Here is a 20,346-nt window from a genome sequence, read left to right as displayed (position 1 = left end):
CTTTTGCACTGTGGAAATACTACCTCGTTTTATAAACTAGATGCTAAAACCTCAAAATGTTAGTAAGAACCACTAACAAAGAAAAATGAATACTAGAATACTCTCTGGAAGTTGCATTACTTCTGTGACATTCTGAAGAATAAGAACCTGGTACAATTAATACCCTGCGACCAAATTCCATCCTCTCTTAAGGACTTGTAGCCACCTTTAAAATCAGTATGAAATTCTTGAAAGGCAGTGTTGGATCAACTGCAACTGAAAACAGAAGTTTTACTCATCTAACTGTCGTTGAAGTACACTTCAGTTCTGTAGGACAGGGATGAATACTTGTTCTGTTCCCACAGGTAAACAACATACATACAATATGCCACTTACCACAGTTAAGCTTGTGCAAAACTTGAGGTACAGTTTGGCAGAACATATTTCTATAAGACGATTTCCCAAATTAAAAGTGAAACTTAGCAGTTCAGGAGGAAATATACACCAAATGGTTGTTTGAATGAAAACATCTAGTTTTCCCTTCTGTGCTTGTTTACATCTATGAACATGCCAACTGGGAAAGCCACTTGCACAATTGAAAACCTAAAGTCTCAGCCTGTATCATCAGCGTGTCATACCTTAATTTAACTAAATTGACTCTTCTCCCTTCTGTTCCAGAAGTATGATGCCAAGCGTTGCCCAATTGATTGTCTGCACTTAACTGGGTACATGTGTTTAGCTATCACTTTCAAAGGCTTCCTTGTTTGCCAGCTTTTTGAAGAGTCTGTACACATCCAAGCCATTTGGTGTCAGACTGCTGCTGAGCTCACGTGCCTCTAGGAGACAGTCTAACCAGTCCACTAAAGTTAAGATACTGGAACAGCCTGACATCAAAGTACAGCGGTAAGGCTACCTCTCACAGAAGAGAATCATAAACCAAATCAAGTTTGGCTTCATTAGATTCATGGGTAAACCCAAGGTGGACTGTACTTCCTTATTTTTTTAGAAAACTCAAAATGCGTGCTTTTATGGCTGATAGTGGTTAAATTTTATCTCTGTGAGTTAAGGAAACCTATGAATAACCTCATTATGCCAATACCACTTTTCATCTTCTCCCTTGATGATAAATGTCAAGCCTTTGCTTTCATCTATTTTTACAGAGACTAAAAGAAGTATCATATCACTGTCATTTTCTCTGTGTTAAAATTCTCCATTTCTCTGAATGAAACTAGAATGAAGGGTAGTGGGGGGGAAGCATTTCTTTTTCTGACTCGTTTTACATTAAAGAGTCTTAGGGTTGTGTTCACTTCTACCCAGCTATGCTGTTTGTTAAACTTGCATAAGCAGTTATCTATGCTACTGCTGGAAACACAGACGAGACCTCACCAATCTAAGCTCCCTAGGGCCCATCCCCGCACCTTGCGCATAGCATGGAGGAACATCACACAGATGCCCCTGGTACCTGCTGTTGACCTTTCTCCTGAAGTACTAAGAGACAGAATGTTATTCGCCAGATATTTCAATATTAACTCAAACTCATTTAAAAAAAACTTATTTTCTACTAAGAAAGCAACTACCAAACAAACCTTTTAGCTGTTTCCACAGACTGTTGTTCTGCCAGTTCCTTCTGCAGCTCCCTTTCCTTGGCCTCTTTCTGCCCAATAGGGCAGTCTTCAGGCACAGTGAATAGTGACAAGGCATCTTTGCTGTCTTCTTCTCGTAGAACTTTAGCAAATACCTTCTCTGCTAGAAGTCGCACATGCTCATCAACCTCAGAGATGTTCAGCTTTGGAAACTGTCTGGGCATCTCAGCTAATAAGGAAGACAGTTGAAAAAATTACAACTACAAGAAGAATAAAGATATGTGAGAGACTGGGGTTTTTCATCATATGCCTATGAAAATTAAGAGCTTAGAGCAAAAGCACAATAACATAGAACAGCTATGCAGAATTTAAACTATTACGCAGCACACAAGAACCACAGGTATCCACTGAGCATCTTTACTTGTGGAGCCATGCCAATTTGTGAACCAGGAACTTCTTGGTATACTCATAAAAAATCCTATGATATGTATGTACAAATTTGCCAGTAAATTCCACTTGCATAATCAGATAGACTATTACTTGCGATATAACATATGCTCAGCTGTATGTACTTGCACTGAACTTGAAAATAACGTTCACTCAGTTGCCTGACTTCTTCCCTGCTCAGTGACTTCAAACCAGTTTTAGAGCCACAAGCTAGAAAAGAAGGTTGCACATTTCTACCTCACCCCATCCTTTCCACAAATAAGAAAGTCATGGAGCTGCTGTCAAGTAAAATGGTTGCACAACAGGAGCAAACATGGTGTAGTTAATTCAGTGACTTTTTTTTTAATTTTTTTTCAGTAGTTCATATCCTGCTTTTGAATTGTACATAGGAAGCAGACAGGATATGGACTTTAATTTCTGCTTGGCATTTAAATATTATTTTTCTAAACAATATGTTTTATATTTAAAATTTTTATTTAAGTAGCTTTTCATCACAAAATATTTCCATTTTGTTACAGCAGCACTACTGAAAATACCATCTTTAGTATTTCTTCTGTAGTTTCATGGCTTGCTTTATATTTCCTTCTCATACAATCCGAAATGTCAATTTTGACATATCTGGTAGCATTCTGGAGGAGAAAAAAATACAGTGCTTGTAAGCTACTGACCAGCGTTATTTATTATGTACTATAAAGTTTTCTGAATGCCTTCAGTATGATGGAGTTTGTAACAAGTAAGATTAAATTCTTATTACATAAGTTAAAAATAGCCATGAACATGTCACAACAAATGGATCCAAGCACTGCCAAGAATGTGAAGTCTAGGTCCAAAAACTGGCATTTCAGAACCCTTTTGGTTACAGAAATGCAAACATATTTTATAAGATGGTACTCATTCAAATAACGATGTATGCTGAAAGTCAGCATGGTAGTTTTTAATCACTCCAGGCATAACTTATCAGGGCCCCCATTACAGTATTTCTGTAGGCATGCTGCAATTTCACATGTTGATATGTGATCCTTATGATATGTGATCCTGTTGTTTTCAGCCTAAAAGATTATAATTAATGTCCACCTGTTTTCACAGTTGCTTTGAGAACACTTTTGCTTTTATTCTAAAAGCAAATATAGTATCAAAAGGTGACAAGAGATATATTGGACCATAACATGACAACTTAGTCATCATCTACATTATTCTTCATTCTTATTTTGTAAGAACCAACTCACAGTCCAGTGGAAAAACATCACTGCTTTTAAAAAACTGTGGATCTGACGCAGTTTTTCTGTCTGGATAGTATTTGTTTCGCAGTTAGTATTAAGTCTTCATAAAATCAAGTATAACTACATAAGAAATATAAAAATACATGCATTTTTAGCTGAATGATTCTATGACAATGCACTACGTTGTCCCAGAAGCATCCAAACTTAGATTTGGGTTCTCAATTTCAAACCTCAATGAAGTCATGGGAGTCTTTCCACTGACCTCAATGAATGCAGTTGTCAGCAACAGTAACTGCCATACATACAGCCGCCAGCAAGAAGGGCCTTTTGGGCCACTTCAGCCAGGCAAGACCAGCCTTTATAGTTACTTGACTACAGTAACAGTGCTAGCAATAATAGTGAAATGTGGAATAATAATGTTTCTTCTGCTGCCAAATCAGCAATTAAAATATTTTCAGTACTAGCTGACTAGCTAGAACAGGAAAAATCAATTGTTTGTATGCTTATCATTGGCTGAGCATTTTCCTAGTATAAATGAAGTTTTTCTTAGAGAATTGTGGTCAGAAACAGAAATGCAGTAGGACTGCATGAGAAACTATACCGCATTTCATATCATTACAATAAGATAGTGAAGAGTCAGAATATATAGGTACAAGCGTGATCCTCTACTGAGACCAAAGGGTGGTTTTTTTTCTCTCTTACAGAACCTGATCTCATGTTCTCCACTCAAGCAAATGAGAGACTAAGGCACAAAACACTTTGAAAAGTAGGTTCACCCACATCACTACAAACTTATGTCACCAAAATGAGTTCAATAGACCTACAATCGTTGTGAGGCACTTCATGCGATACTCATGCAACCTGTGCCATCCCGAACTGGAAGACGGATGGGGAGCTTGCATCCAGCATCCTTCTACAGAAATGCTGTCCTTTACCCAAGGTGAGTGCCTGGGAGAGTGACAACGAGACATCGTAATGGGATGGGGAGAGGGTACGAATGCCAACCAGCAAAAACGCTCTTTTCCTAAATACCTCTCTCTCACAGAGCGACTGCTTTGGTTGCTCTTTAGTTCTGCACCTTTCTGGAAGGAAAGCAAGCTACTTCCCTTGAAACACCATGCATAAAAACCATGATGGAATGACTATTTAAAAAGCAAGTATTGACCAGGAAATTAATGGGACTGACTGTGTAATGAGCACACGCCATGAAAACAACAGCCCCCGCCGCCTCCGATCCCCCGCGGGCGGCTCAGCCGGCACCGCGGGGAGCCGCATCCCGCCGCCGCGAGCAGGTGGGGCCGGGCCGGGCCAGGCGGCGGGCGCTGCCGCCGCAGGAGCCCCGGACGCGGCCGCCCGGGGTCCGTCCCTGCCGGCGCGGCGGCCAAGGTCACCACCACCGCGGGCCAAGCCCGGCACGGCGCTGGCTCCTGCCTCGGGACTTACCTAGCGCCCCGGGGAAAGCCATGTTGGGGCAGGGCAGGGCAGGGCCCCGCCACCTGCGCTCCCGCCGGCTGGAAAGACTCTGTCGGAAGCCGCCGGCGGAGGAGGCGGAGGGAGGAGCTGCTCCCGCCAGATGCCGCCGCCGCTCCCCTCTGCCGCATTCACCCGCCGGCCGGCTGCCCCGGTACCGCAGTGCCGCGCCGCCCCTTCCCCGGCCCTTTATGGCCGCCGCGGCCCCCGGGCGGAGGAGCCCGCTCGCCGCGCCCCCGGCCCCGCCAGGCCGGCCAGCTGCCTCCTGGGCGGCAGCATCGCGGCCCGGGGCGGCTCCGCAGCAGGTGGGGCCGGGGGCAGACGGAAGGAGGGCGCTGAGGCAGGCGGGGGGGGGGAAGGGGGCGGCGGCGGGCGCGGGTTGCAGTCTCCTGCCGGGCGAAGCGCCAGCTACAGGAGCGACCCCCGCCTCCCTGCCCCGCGGGTCCGGCGGGGCGAGGGGGGGCTGCTCCGCTCCGCTCCGCCCAGCCCTGGCGCGGGGGGCCGTTAACGGTCGCCCTGACGGGGCGGGGTGGGGCGGGCAGGGGCGCGCGCGCCCCGTCCGTACCTTGCTGAGGAGAGTCCCGCTCGGGGCGGCGGGCGTTGTTTCTCTCGGGAGGCGGCAGCAGTTTCGGGCACTGTCCGTGAGCCGCTCGTCCCGCGGCTGCACCTGCGGCGACGGGACTGGCGGGGGCAGGCACAGGGACAAGGACGGCGCCTCCCCGCCCCGGGGCCGCGGCCTCAGTAGGAGCTAGAGGATCCGAGGGGGAGGCTTCGTCCCCCGCGCCGCGCCGGCCCCTTCCTTCCCCTTCCCCTTCGGCGGCTTCAAGGCAGAAGTCGCGCCGTCACATGTCTCCTCGCCGGCGGGGGAGGGAGCTACCTGGGGCGCGTCGCCTCAGCCCGGCCCCGGCCCCGGCCCCGGCCCACCTCAGCCTGCCTGAGCTGGCCTCCTCAGCGGCGGGGTGGCCGGCGCGGGGCGCCTCATGAGTGCCGCCTTCGCAAGCGCTCGTTTCAAAACTCCTCCCCAAAAAGCGCTTTAATGTAGAAAACTTTGGTTCGAGACCAGGCAGAGATGACACCCGACAGGTAAGTTTGTGGACAATGTATCCGTATCAGAAGTGCTTTCAACAATGTACCGGGTGTGGTTCAGGTGCTCGTATATACTAAAAAAAAAAAAACAAACAAACGTCCCGGGTAAAGAGCCCAAGACAAATAACTGAAGGTCAAAACAAGCATGACTTGGCAGGAATCAGGATCTTAATATGTAAAATAATTTTACCTTATTTTGAGAGATCCTGGGCCCTGAAGCTGAAACGTTTAGGGGCGTTTGTGGTAAGTTTGGGTTTACAGTACTTTGGAGTCTAATCTGAAGGTATTGAAATATAAAACTATCTACAGTGGAGGGAAGCACTGGGAAGGAAGGTAGCGACTGAAGAACAAGGTCCTTGGTGTAAAAAGACAAGCAGGGTAAAGGTAGATTTCCCAAAATGTGTGAGGGATCAGGTAGTTCTGTGGCAAGTGTGCTGTCCTCCCAACTTGGTAAATGAAATGCTCCATTCATAAACTGCAGGGGGGGGGGTTGGCTTCAGAAATTCCTCTACACAGATAGTGAAGAAATGGAAGCGGAAAGAAAGTAGGTTACCATACGAAGTTTGAGTTGCAAAGAAGAGTTGCAGAAGTTTGCAAAGAAGACCAGGTATTTTCACTCTTGTGCTAGTATCAACATGATCACCTTCATGTGCTCGTAAAAAAAGCTAAGAATTATGGCCACAGCTGTTGTATGAGACATGTACCAATTCAAAGCATTTGAAAATGAGTCAGCCATCCAAAATCATAAAAATATAATTTATTTTAAAATAATACTACTACTAAAAAAAATAGACATTGTTTCTTAGCTTGGAAGGAAAAGCTTATGCTGTGTGTGCATGTTTCTCCCACAGTAACTCTTGTCTTCATCAGCTGCTGCCAGGCTACACCCAGACAAGCCATCTGCCACCCAGAAAGCTACATACTGTAAGTGTCTGTAACTCTGACTCACAGTTGCCCTGCCCACACGATATATGAGTAAAGGACACCTGTTGCTGCTGGCCATTTAGTACACCCGTTGATTGCTGATCTGTTAGTCCTGCTTCCTTTCTCCTGTTTCCCATGTCCTTCTCCCAACCATCTGCCTGAACTTGCCCAAACTTGTCTGCTTCCCATCACAGAGTTTGCCTGGCAGTTTGAGCTCCTTAGTGGCCCTCTAATCATAATTGTGCCCTACCTGGTGGACTCAGGTATCCCATGGCTTCTTGGATTCCTCTTCTCAGCTTGGCAAATTGGTCTTGCCTCCACTCTTGATTTAATCTCTCTTCTAACTATGGGATGCAAAAGACTGGAAGAGTTCCCTCTTGTGCTATCACTGGCTTTCTACCAACTGCAGTGAAAAAATTAACGGTCTCAAAGACAACTGAGTTTCTACAGTTTTCTTTCATGGAAACAGGCAGCTCTGTACGCCTCAAGTGAAGAAAGCGTTGCAGTGTGAGTTCACATTTTACGAAGGCCAGAGAATTCATGCAAAAGGGAGACCTTAAAAATGCCTTAACAAAGAAAAAGCTTCTATGAGCACTGGAGCACAAATCCACAAGGACACAGGACACTTGTTCTAGGTGACCATGACTATTTAAGTGAGCTCTCCTTTCCGAACAAGTTGGAAACCTTTAAAGGCAAACTGAGATCATAACTTAGTAAATTCATCTATAGTAATTGAAGCATTAAGCAAATACTATTGCAAGATCTGTAATAACATCAGGATGGATTGTAAGAATAGGGTAATGGTAATAAATTACCAGGAAAATACTTCAAGTCCTCTCACATTTTGCAGGAGCAATTACTGTGATCAGTTATTTTACAAACTGTGTTCAGAACATACATTCGACTAGTGGGTCCAGTTTCATGTCCCATCTCTGCTCTCATAACGAACAATTCACATGTATCTTTGGGAAACAGAAGTAACACTAAGCTGACAACAATGAAATAGCATATTTTTAATAGTAGGTGTTGTTGTACTCTTCCATTAGCACCTGTAAAACATAAAGCATTAAATTTTGCATCCAGACTTAGAACAGCCCAGTGATGTCAGTCAACACCATGTTAAACACTTGCCATCTGGCCCATGAAGGAGTCTTTCTGCCAGTCCAGTTTGTGGGTAAACTATACTTTGTACACCTTATTAAGATTAGTGCAAGTGTCTCTGGAGTTACTTTAAATGTTCTGATTCCTATTGTAAAATGTCAGTACTTCCTGAAGCTGTGTGGGTTTTGGTTCACTTCTTTTGTGTAGTGAGCAGTAGTTCTCTCAGGGAAATTTTACACTGTGTAAAAATTTATTTCTTTTTTATCTTCTTAATCTTATACAAGAAAAAAGTTACTGCCTTCTTTTTACCACAAAGTTACAACTGATTACATTTCTTTATATTATTTTTTAAACTCTGTATTTCTATTATGCCTTCAACTTGCTTTAAGCCCTACTTTAGAGATTATTCTTTTGGTGACAGTAGTAAACTCATGATTATTCCAGTGTACGTGGTAGCAGTCTCTTTTGCAGTCAGTCTATTTTAACGAAAGGAAATGCAATAAAAGTTTTAAAGATTTGCTTGCGTGTCAACATCTACTGAGGAGTGGAATAAAATAAAGAAAACCCTAAATATACGTCTGTATTATTAATACTTATTTTTAGAAACAGACAAATCTTGTCCGGGAGATGATTAAAGCTGGAATGCATATTCATCAAAGTTAGGAAATGGTCTCTCATTCTCACTTGACGTTGTTTCAGTTGTTATAACATACTGCTTTCATTTGAACAATGCCTTAAAAGCTAATGGATTTTGAATTCATTTTTTTTAATAGATTCATATTACTGACTGTGATATTGATAACAACAAAACAACTAATGGATCAAATGAAATATTTCAATCTATAACGTACCCATTAGTGGCGTCCAAGCAATATTAGACCTAGTACTTACTTTTCTGATCTTCAGTCAGTTCAGTTAATGATATGCTTGGCCCACGTGCATTTACTTACTGAAGTGTAACTGATATTCCAACAGCAAAAAACCACAGTTAAATAAAGTAATCTCCAAAAGCTGGAGGGGAGGTTTGTGCCAAATGTGAAACATAATTTAATCTCATTATCAAATACTCTACGAGAAAGGAAGAATGATTCAACTTTTTAAACAAACAATAGATTAAAATTGTAATCATTCAAAAAGGGAGAAAATTATTCCACTGAGTGATTGAAATTATACAAAGCAAGTAGTATCTGTCTGTTTTATAAAGTCAGCAAATCAAAAAGCATCTTATCCACTGCTTTTCAAAAAGCTTGTAGAAATTAATTGTGCATATGGGTTTTCAGTCTTGTATTTGAATTAGACCCAGTTAAGAACTCTTGATACAGATGATTGGGTCTTTCTCAGTATTGAGTTAAACTAGAATTTGTAAATCTAAAAGTTTGGTTCCTACTCTAAATATAAGCAGCAAATTTTCTAGGCTTTGGAGACTGCTTGAGGCTATTTGGGAAAGTATGTGAGAGGGGCAACAAGGAGGAGAAACTTTGATTAGGCCAATTTTTCATAAACTCCCATCTTGGATAGTTGTGGTGTTGAGAGTACGTACATACAAGATACAACTAGGCTTATATAAAATGCAAAATGTTTTGGAAATTACTTGTACTGACATTAGAACTGATAGTAGGTTTGGAATCCTTTTTCTTGGGTTTTTTTTTTCAGTCAAATGACATTCTCCTTTCTGAAAGGATACCTGCGAGTATAATTATCCTGTAGTATATTATTATAAAATAAAATACTTACAGTGTGCACATTAAATCTGGTTGTTTAAAAACTGAAAGGGTAGTGCGAAAACTATAGAAATTACAAGAGGATGTGACTGTTCAGTTACTGCTTTAAAAATAAACTAGGAAAGTATCTGTACAGTCCTAACAATCTGAGTCCGAAATAACAGAAGTTTTCCATGAGTTTATAAATGGAATATACTGTAATACTTTGTTGCACAAGAAAGGTTTACAAGCAAGATGGGACCCTTTGGTGTGTTTGGAATTGTAAGCTGTCATTCAGGTATTTGGAAAGCTTTCTTTCCAGCCAGTTGGCAAATTCTTTGTTGGCATAGACTAACTGCCTTGCATTGTCACAACAGCCATGTAAAAATGCTAGTTTAAAACCGGTTTATCTCAAACCTACTTAGCTTGGACATTGCAAGTATTTACCATTGATGGAAGTCTGCCTTGCTCTGATATTATACCTAATTTGTCTGAAATTCTGCAACTGTTCTAAGAAGGAGAGATCTGACTGTATTAGACAAACCTGTACGTGGAGCTGAAAGACCTTTAATTTGATTTATAAAAAGGAGAATTTTCTGAAAATTACATTTCACATCTGTTATGTGATAGGCAGATGAAATACTTTTTAACCACTGGTCTGGTGTACAATGCTGTTTTACTCAGCTTTGTTTTCAGAGGAATTTTATTTGCTCAGAATGCACATAAAATAAAATATTCAGCAAGCAACAGTCTAATAAATTAGACACTGCCAGTGCGTGATAAATAATGAAAACGTGTAATTAAAGCTGACAAAGGGGAACTCTGTGGTCTATTTTGGAAACCCCTAAAATAAAGAATATTCTGAATTATTTGATTTCTGAAAAAAATCAGTACTGGAATCTAAACCGTATATTTAGAATTGGTTTACATATTATGTTTGCAGTGGCAATGCAAATAGTTCCATTAAGTGATACTCAGTTCTGCATTTGTATTACTTTTAGATGACCATTAAGGTTTTCGCGATGATCTGTGACAAGGGTTTGCATCTGGATTATTTGGCCCTCAAGCCAGAAGTTTCATTCCTAAATAACAGATACCGTGTGATGTGGGTGGAGCACGTAACTGCCCAGAAACTGGGAAACGCAAGATATGGTTTAGACATAACCTCACAGAAACATCATATGGCCTTAAATAAACTCGGCTAGGTGCTGCTGAACTGCAGTCTTCCATGTTCCCAGAATATCCCGTCTTCTCTTTGTTTTATAAGTGTAATTTATGAGTCTCCTTTTACAAGCGTGAGTGAAACTCTGCAACCTCCGAAGCCGCCAGTTCATTTGTACACAGGAACTCGGTCTAAGCGGCCGCTTACAGCCCAAATAAACCTCTGTATTGCTTGTTTAGTGCTAAGCAGGCATAGTTGGCAAGAAATCCAACCCAAGACGTTCTTATTTTCATGTAGAAACTTAAACTTTCACCTGGGGGGGAACTGTTTGATTGTTTTTATCCAACCTGCCCGAGTGAAAAATGCTATAGTTAGGCCTATGCTGATACGCAAAGTGACTTAGAAAGCCCCCCCGTCCTCTTTCCCTAAAGCTCATCTGAAATATTAGGTATGGGAAGCTACAGCCTGTGACATTTTCCATCCTTTTTCCCCACCCTACAGGCCGTGGGGAAATAACGTCTTTTATTTTTTGTCACCGCGGTTTGCCCAGAGGGCAGCGTCGGCCTGCCGCCGCCGGCCCGGCGCTGCGCCCCGCCGCGCTCTCCTCCGCCCGGCCAGCGCCGAGGCCGAGCTCCGCCGCACCGGCGGCTGCGCGGGGCCGCGGCGGGAGCTCGCCGCCCTCCCTGCGGCCTGTGGCCGCGCCGGCGTTATGTAAACAGCAGTTACGCAAGGAATGCAGATTTCACCTTACATAACCGTTCCTTCCTATCAGAGACTTCTTTATTTGTGCCATTAGTGCGTATAAATTAAAAGGAGGGAAAATCAGCGGTTGCATTTATTAGAGGTGCATCTCTCTCTGGTTCCAGAGTGACTTGACCTGTTCGCTGCTGTCATACTTCTCACTCGGGCGATTTTGTGAGACGCCCGTCTCTCCTCTCACCTGGCAGAAATTCCCATCTATTAAAAAAAAACAACCAGCACACATACCCAAGTCATATTTTTGCCCTTCTCTGGGGGTCTAAGGAAGACTTTACTGATTCATAGTTATTGCAGAGAGTAAACTTGATTCAATACGGACAAAGGGAAATCAAGTTCTGTGTATTTCAAGCTTTATGTTTCAGCTGCTGCCACAATCAGAGGACCTGATTCCAATGTCTGTGTGCAAACATAGATTTCCAAATCACTTAAGTGCCATCAGGGCTAAAGAAAAGAGCCCCGTAACTCAGTCTCTAGCAGGTATTAGGAGGGAGATCCCAGAGGCAGTGAGGCCTGTTTCTGTTCTCTTGTCCTCTCATGTGCAGGCAAGGCATCATCAGGTGGTGTACACTTGGGATACTTTCACAGAGTAGTAGATGCTGTCAGGGCTTCTGTGCTTGATGCCTTACTCTATGACCTCTATACTTATTTTTGATCCTGCAACTCCTACATACCTTTCCTTTTTGATTTAGTGCCCCTGATAAGTTGGAGGTGGGGGATGGGGTTTGGGTTGGTTGGTTTTATGTTGGGTTTTTTCCCCTTTAGCCTTTTTTGTCCCCAGAAAGGCCTTGAATTCTATGGATACCTTGAAGGATTGGTATACAGGGGTGCTCTGCCCATGGTTTTGCTCTGGTTCTCTACTTAAACGTTTTGGACCATACACCTTCATATCCCTTTCCTTTTTCAGTTGTTGCTAATGCCCAGCCAGCCCTATAAGGAAAATCCAGTATGAACAGAAACATTAGTCGATAGTTAGATGGTGTCAAAGACAGAGGAATCATTTTCCTGTTGTGCTTCACCTGTATTGGTTTATAATCTTCATGAACTGGAGGTGGAATCTGGACTATCCTAACTGATTGTCATCAGTCAGTAAATGTCTTCCAAGAATGAGTCTGGTTCCAGTTTTAACGGTGTCTATTTTGGTGTCCACAACATCCTATAGTAGTGAGCTTGTTCTACAGCTTCATTGTGCACTATGGGCCAGGGGGATGTGAGCCAGCTTTGATCCAAAAATTGTACGACCAGATATAGCACAGTTCTTTGAGCTCTTAGCTTTTGCTGGTCAAGACTACAGCCAGTGTAAGCTCATGTCTGCCCCGGGTATACTGCAAAGACATCCTCTAACTGATGCTTAGACAGGTCACAGCAATGTACTATTAAGCCAAATGAATGTGCCACAGATTGCCATGCTCAGGCATATTGTGCTACCGTGGAAAGACAGATGATCTATGGGGAAGGTCTCTGTATGTAATAAACTCTTTGCTACATCATGCAGCTGAAAAGAATTAATTTCCACAGGGAGTAGCTCTGATGTAGACAAATCTCTTTGAGACTCAGGCAGTCAATAGAGACTGGAGCAGATGGAAGAAAGTATGAAGTGAAAGGTGACCTGCTAGATTTGTCAGCTGTTTGAATGGCTTATACCTGTCATCTCCTGTGCGATCCAGTGGGCATAAGCAGAGAGTAGGGGAACAGCCAGTCTTCTCAGATCTGGACAAAACTGGAAGGAAAAAAGAGCTGTTAAACTCATTGCTTGGCTTCCCTAATAATCAGTTTCTGAGTTTTGACAGCCTTTTGTTTACAAAACAGAAACATCAGAAGAATCTAGAACTTAAATTAGTAGATAATTTAAAAAGAGACCATCACATTGATATTTCTTCAACTTTGTTTTTTTCCAATTTGATTTAGTCTTTCTTCAAAACTCAGATTCTGTTGTTATTTCATGTAATTGAAATATACATTTTAAGCTGCTACGTGTATGCTACCCCAAAACAGTGGGGAAAGGCAAATTTGCTGTATGCAAACATTTAGTAATCTGGTACAGAAACTGGACATTTGGTAAAAGAGCAAGAGTAAATTTCACATACATTCTATCTCTTTGCTTTTCCAGATACACTTAGGCAGTTCATAATGTACTGAATCTGTTCATGCAAAATACAGCTGTCATCAATTGCCAAAAATACTTTGCAAGGATTACTCCAGTGATGAATTCTACAGGTGAAAATTGTGCACTAGGGAAGAATAAAAAAGTGTTAAAGGCATAACCATTACAGCCATGTCCAGGGTGATAGTTGCAAGGTTGCCAAGAAAAAAATGCATCCATTTCTTTTCTCACATGAGGAAGTATGCTAACTGTGGCTAAAGACTAGAGAAGAAAGGCCTGTTGATCTGCAACACCTCTGAAAGACATAGAAAATGTTTTCACAGTCCCCAATGAAATTAGTCAATTTTGCTGATTGATAATGTGGAATCAGTTTTCCACATTAGGCTAGTTTGGGTCCCTTATTCTGAAAAGAAGCTATCTGACTGCCAGTCAGCCCAGCCAGCTCTGGGATGATCACTTTGGAGGAATGGAATGCAAGTATAATCTCTCAGGACAATTTTTCAGCATTTTGCAGCATTGTGGGAAGGAAAGGGTGCTTACATGACTTAGGGATCCATAGCTGCCTTAGCAGTGCCTTGAGTTACTTGTAACAAGCTCAAGACAAAAAGGAGAGAGTTTTTCTTGTGCCAGTAGAACACAGACCAGTGCAAAGTGGTTCAAGAATTGGAAGAGCATGTCAACAACTTAAAACCAACTTAAAACTTTTGCCAACTGTGACAATTCAGTAAAACGCGGGAGAGAACCTGAAAGCCAATGCCTTTTTGCCTTATGCTGGCTATCAGTTCCAAGTTGGTCAAAGGCTGAAGACTTTTTTTTTTTTTTTAATAATATCTATGTTTCCTTGTGATCATTCACAATATAGGCCCTGCTAGAAAAAGTTACATAGTCCATAATGACTGTCAATGGAGCACATCTCTCTGAATGCCATCTACTTTTGAAAACTCTTGCAGGCTGGGGAAATGTTGTACTTAAAAAGCCAACAGAGCCACCTAGTGTTTAAATTAAAAATGTACAGTTTTGTGGAAGAGTAAGATCTCAATGGTCAGAGAGGGAAAACAGCTCATAGTCTTTCATATTAATCCCTGACAGTTCTTGTTTCTTACAAACTGTACAGTTATTGATGCTAGAATTAACAGTGTTAAAATTGTACGTGAAGATTTCTATTACATCACTAGAGATGCCCAAGACTAGTCAAAAAGTTTTATCTGATACTTAGCCACAGCCACTTTCATATTATCATTTTTAGTTATACATTTTCATTTCTTCTTGGCGTTTAAACCCTTCAGATACCTGTGCTGCTTCGTTGCCTGCTGCTTCAGGGTGTATACTTAATCAGTCATTTTTTGTACTGTAGCATTCCTTCTGTGAATTGTCTTTTTGGCAGTCTGGCATATCAAACTCGATGCAATGCTCTGGAGTTGGTCAGAAAGCTGGGAAGAGGCCACACTGCAGGTTTCTTACTTTTTTCCTCAAAATGCTGCAACAAGCTCCAATGGCTGTTATCTCCCTTGCTGGTAATCAACATGCATACATGCATGCACACGACAAACATGCACAAAATTTACACTGATTTTTTCCTCATCATTTGTCATGGTGAACTCAGATATAATTGCTCAATATTTGTCATCCACAGTCATTTCCCTTATGACATTTTCACTTTGTCATTTTCTGCCTCCATAGATAACTTATAGAGAAGAAGAAACATGATTTTTATAGTTATTGTCTAAATAGTTGGGCTGGCTTTATTCTCCTAATGTAACCTAAGAAAGTGAGTACAGATCAACTAATCACTCAACAAATAGGCAAAACAGAATTTTGCTGCCCTATGGAGAGAAACCCGGGGTCAAAGCAGAGCTGGGACCATGAGTGAGCCAACCTAACAGCTTCTGCTGCCATGGGAGTTGTAGGACAGGGAACAAAAGGAGTCACACGAGGAAGAGCCACTGATGTTTCTGAGACAAACCACCTCTTCCTGGGTCCATGTCAGAAGTCTTTGTCCCATAATCATTCTCCTTTTTTTTTTTTTTTTTTTCTGTCCAAGTCTAGTCTAATAGTATGGTTTTCTTAGGTAGCATGCAGTGATTTGCTTAAATCCTAATGTCCATTTAGCAATCTAGCATATGTGTAATTCAAAGGTAGGACAGGCTTTCGGCATGGGAACTTATCTGACCTAACTAGGTGTTTGAAAGATAGTTGTCTAAATCTAAGTTGGTGTTCTAAGATTCTTTATAGTCTGTGAGAAGAAGCAAACACTGTCAAAAAAATGGTTTCTTTTGATCTCCACATAGGTGCCTAAGAATGCTGGAGTCAATTATTGTCAAGAGTTGAATCCCACGTGGCCAACAGTAACGACTGAAAATCAGTTGCTTACCTGGAATCTCAACAGTGAGGCAGAATTATATTAGTTATTTTGGAAGCTACTTTTGGATGGCCATTTTTGACAGGGGGGACTATGTAATAAGAATGCTGTCCTTTAAAGGAATCACTTAACAGCTATACTCCTTTTAGTAATTGCCCATTGTGCTCAAGAAAGGAAACTGAGTGAGTTTTGTGCTTTATAAACCTATTTTGCTTATCATTGGTGATTCTTCTGCCCATTATATATTCAAAGTTTTTCAAAACAGTTAGAGGTTCTTGAGTGATGATATTGCCAAAAGTTAAAATTAAGATCCTGATAATAGCACAGTGCATTATTGCAGTATTCCGTTTACTGAATCCCTTCAAAGAGACTATCATATTATCACTGTAACCTCAAAAAAATGTTAGTCTTGTTTAATCATTAGAACAAAAAGCCAGAGTCCATAAAAATCATAATACAACAATTAGGGACAGAGAAGAGCCAACAATGTGGTTCATAGAAAAGAGACAAGAAAAGACCTATCTGAGTCTGTGGAGTGTTTCCATTTTCCCTAGATGATATACTGCAGAAACCCATGATATATCCAGTTTCTCCAGAATTTTAAGTTTACATTAAAGTAGATCACGTGCCAAGCCATCCTTTTTACAAAAGCTTTTGTCTACACAAGAAAATTGACTGATACATCTTTCATGGCATAAGCTATTTCTGAGCCACTCTAAAAGCTGCAACTAGTTATTTAAGAGCAACTATTGTGGAATAGCTTATGCTACAGTGGTTACACCCATCACTTTCCCTGGAGATAAAAAAATCCATTACAATATTCTAAACGTGAACTCATTGTAAACTTCTGCAGCATTTTCTTCAAGACTCTACAAATAGACAACTTGAAATAATATTCTGAATGACGTTAGTTGTCTTTGAACAGTTAACTCTAAAATCTAATGGCATGACTTGGAATGCTTATTAAAACTTTTTGATTGGAGGCAATAGGAATTAACCATGAGAAGAAAGAGGAATTATTTCAGGGAGGAAAACCCCAAGGGAAGGGAAGAAAAAGACAGAAAAGGGGACCGAAAGGGAATGAATAGCAGCAAAAGGAAAACTGTAAAGAAGAAAAATCAAAGTGCAGAAATAACAGCAAATTTAAGATGGGAGTGTTTCTCAACTGAGAAACTATCATGGTAGTAAGCCTGAGTTAGCTACTACACTACAGAAAGGTAATTTATCCCCTTGATCTTAATGCCAGTACCCCACTGATATCGGTGTGCATCTTGCTGTACATTAAGTGTATCATATAGTCCTAAATTTAGACAAGCAGTCATTAAACATTGAATTCAGCCTTCTCTGCAGAGTGACTTTACACATCCCTCACGTAGGTCCCAATGCCAAGACAGTATTTTCTCCATTGCATGCCATTGTTCTGCCAGTCTTTTCATTACTTGCTTCATTTACTCACAATATGTCAAAGCCCAATTCTGTGACATTTCAGTCTGAGTATCTTTTAAAAGAACTGTTTTTTCTATCTGTTTTGAACAGTACAAAGCAACTTGCTGTTTGTTTCCCTCCCTGTGGCAGACGTTTCTGTCTTTCTAGCAGAGTTGAATACTGTGATAGATTGAAGGAAAAGTATGTTGTTTCTACACGTATGGCACAAGCTGTTGAGCAGGTGAAATGACAAGGATCCATGCTGTGCAACAAAAGCCAAAAAGGACAGAATAGGGAAGCAGAGCCACCCTATCAGACCTGCCCTGAGATACTGTCTGAGATGGTGTGCCCCTAGTCTCTCCGCTTCCCACACAATTCATGGATGGATTTTGCCCATCATTGCAGGATCAGGTGCTAAAGTGATTTTACAGAAGTGTTGTTTCTTTTATTTTCATAATTCAGGAGCTGATAAAAGATTACCTTCATTAAAAAATTGAATTAATCTTAGCTGTGATAACTGAGGGAATGTTATCTATGCAATGGAAACTTTTACCTGTTTTTTAATGTTAGGTGTGTTTTTAATGCCTGTGTATGAATGTGTATACACATTTGCTAAGAAAGCCTTTCTGTCTGAGATTAGGAATAAAAGGGAGTCCTTTCTTTTAAATCTTATAGTTTGACCAAACAATTAGTCAAGCAGGTCAGATGAACCTTTTACTCCAAATGTTTCTGCAGGGGAGTGAAACTTCAACAAAAAACCCAAAGAAGCCAGGTGCTATAAACAGGTATATAAAGTAGAAAAGGCTCAAGCACATAAAAGTACTTAGAGAAAGAAATGGAAGGATTTTTTATAGAATGGAAGTGAAAACATGGGATGGGAGGTCTGAGTTAGTTGCAGGAAGTGAGATCTGAGGAAGTGAGCTGAACAATGGAGACTCCTGCTTTCAGAGAAGGTTTCTAGATAACTCCAGACATATGGTATCTACTTGTAACAAATGATTTAGGATGTGTCAAGAAAATACACATTGTATTTCTTGTGTTACCCAAATGAAGAGCAGTAATGTTTTAAAAACACATGCAATGTGTGTTATAGTATATATACCTTCTACCTTAGGTACTTCCTAAGGTGTAAAATGTAATTCCAACTATAGTTTTGCAGAGAGTACCTTGGGGTTCCCTTGCAATTCTGAAAACTGGAGACAGATCAATTGTTGGGTCTATTTCTGTGAAGGGGGAGCTAAGAACCAGGGTCCAGGACATGTATATACCATGGAGGCTAATGGAAGAGGTAATGCCAGAGCCTACTAAGAAAAGCTCAGTGCTACAAGTGGAATGAAATCCAGCACAGCAGTTTGGGGAGCATATATTGGTGCAGTTTGGGGAGCATATATTGCTCCCCATGGTGCAGTTTGAACAGATCTATGGACCAAGGGTGAGTAGATGAGTTCACAAATAATTTCTCTGTGTGAAGTTATCAGGGACATAAAGGCTCTTTAATATTGTGGAAAGAGGGAAAAATTAGAACCAAGGGCAGTAAGGTGAAGCCAGCAAATTCAGTTGAGAAGTTAGGCATGCTTTTTAACAGTGTGTATGATTAATCAGTATTGGGAAAGTTGTTGATTTTCTACCTCTTGATGTTCTCGCTTCAAAGCAGAGTACTGTTCTGGAAGCGATGCTTCAGTTGAACAGAGTTGTGGATCCCAATGTAGTAATAAATGGGTAAAATGTAATGGCCTTGACAAACAGCAGTCAAACTAAGAGATCTGTTGGTTCATCCTGGCATTAAATTCTCTAAATCTGTGAAATTTCTTAGACAGCTTTGACTTCCTCATCCTAGACTTCATATTGCTTCTTTCTGCATTCAGTTTAATGTTTTAAATCCATGCCTGAAGGCCAGAGGTGCTTTTTTGGTTGTTGTTTAAACACTAACTTGAGGCTGAAAACATTTCTGTTTGTCCAAATCTGGAAAAATGTGGAATGATTATATTACCAAAGGGAGAGAGAAAAAAAAGAAGAAGGAATACTGTGTACCCAACAAAACAGAGGCAAGAATGTAGGAATGTAAATGTGTTACAGGCTGTTATTAGGATTTTGGATGCAAAAATAAAACTTAGAAAAGACTGAAGAGTTCAAAAAGCATAATATAATCCAGTTTATTTACACTAGAAATTGCCTTCCCTAGATTGCTAAGGTGACAGGAAAAAATTATGAAAAGAAGGTAATCATATTTGGTTTAAGCCTGGCAGTTTCCACTGAAATGCCTGTCTCTCTATAACAGTTTTTTTGAAGGAAGTGCCTTGGGGAATTACTAGAAAAATGAGCTTTATTAAGTGTTCATGGCCATCTGAACTACCCACCCATCTAGTATAAATGTGTTCTGGCAAAACAAGTGTTTGTGTTGCCATGGCCTTTCCCATGATGTTATTTTCTCAAGCAAAAGCATTTTTCTAGCTGAGATCTTAACAAGGACACAGGCAAGGTGCCATAATTCAGTCCTTGAAGAGAAAAATAATGATTTGGAGGGAATGTTGAAGGAAAGAGATGGTCTCAAAGGGGTTATAACAGAGGACTTAGATCTATCTGGTGACTCTTTTGCCCAACAGAAGCAGTGATGCCTTCCACTAATCACTCCAGTTCTGTGGAGTGCAGCCTCCACCAGCCCTGCAGAAATGCTGATAGGCCCAATGATTCTTCTGTAGCATCCTCAGTATAGGGAAAATCTCTCTTAAAAATAACACCTCAGTTGTTATTTGCCAAGCAAATCACACGCCTCAGATACGGGCTTCCTCAAATCAGGTCATAGGGCCCTGTGCTGTGCACAGGTACAGGGACTCTACACAAAAATATGTCCCCAAGGTCTATGTGGATCCATGTGATATATCTGCAAGATTTGAACTGTTCTATATAGTGCTTTTTTTTTCCCTTCCTTTGCCCTGCAAAATCACTTAGGGAAGGTCCTGCCTAAGGGTTTCACATTGGTTTCTGTGCTCCAGTGAATATTTCTGCAAGTGAAAATAATTGTGAATTTTA

The 20,346-nt window shown here is 41.3% G+C and overlaps 2 protein-coding genes across 5 annotated transcripts in view; one reads left to right on the top strand and one right to left on the bottom strand.

The window, feature by feature from the left end:
- Positions 1–5,525, bottom strand: part of AMPD3 (adenosine monophosphate deaminase 3) — a 36,984-nt gene extending 31,459 nt beyond the window's left edge. Inside the window, exons 1-2 of one of the 4 annotated variants that reach the window (XM_049821091.1) lie at positions 5,265–5,525; positions 1,566–1,791 (exon numbers count right to left, since the gene is read on the bottom strand). In XM_049821091.1, coding sequence (XP_049677048.1) covers positions 1,566–1,786 — 221 coding nt within the window. In that variant the 5' untranslated portion in view covers positions 1,787–1,791; positions 5,265–5,525. Of the gene's footprint in view, positions 1–1,565; positions 1,792–2,545; positions 2,588–4,672; positions 4,835–5,264 lie in introns of those variants that run through there. The other 3 variants (XM_049821090.1, XM_049821088.1, XM_049821089.1) reach the window with 3 other exon arrangements.
- The window catches only part of SBF2 (SET binding factor 2), a 331,511-nt gene continuing 316,607 nt past the window's right edge, over positions 5,443–20,346 (top strand). Inside the window, exons 1-2 of the mRNA XM_049821080.1 lie at positions 5,443–5,782; positions 6,637–6,709. The gene's annotated coding sequence lies outside the window, so the exon portion shown is untranslated. The remainder of the gene's footprint in view (positions 5,783–6,636; positions 6,710–20,346) is intronic.

Source organism: Accipiter gentilis, chromosome 17 (genome assembly GCF_929443795.1).
Source record: "Accipiter gentilis chromosome 17, bAccGen1.1, whole genome shotgun sequence".
NCBI classification, from domain to species: Eukaryota; Metazoa; Chordata; class Aves; order Accipitriformes; family Accipitridae; genus Astur; species Astur gentilis.
The sequence above is the reverse complement of the archived record's forward strand: the minus strand, read 5'-3'. Positions and strand labels throughout refer to the sequence as shown.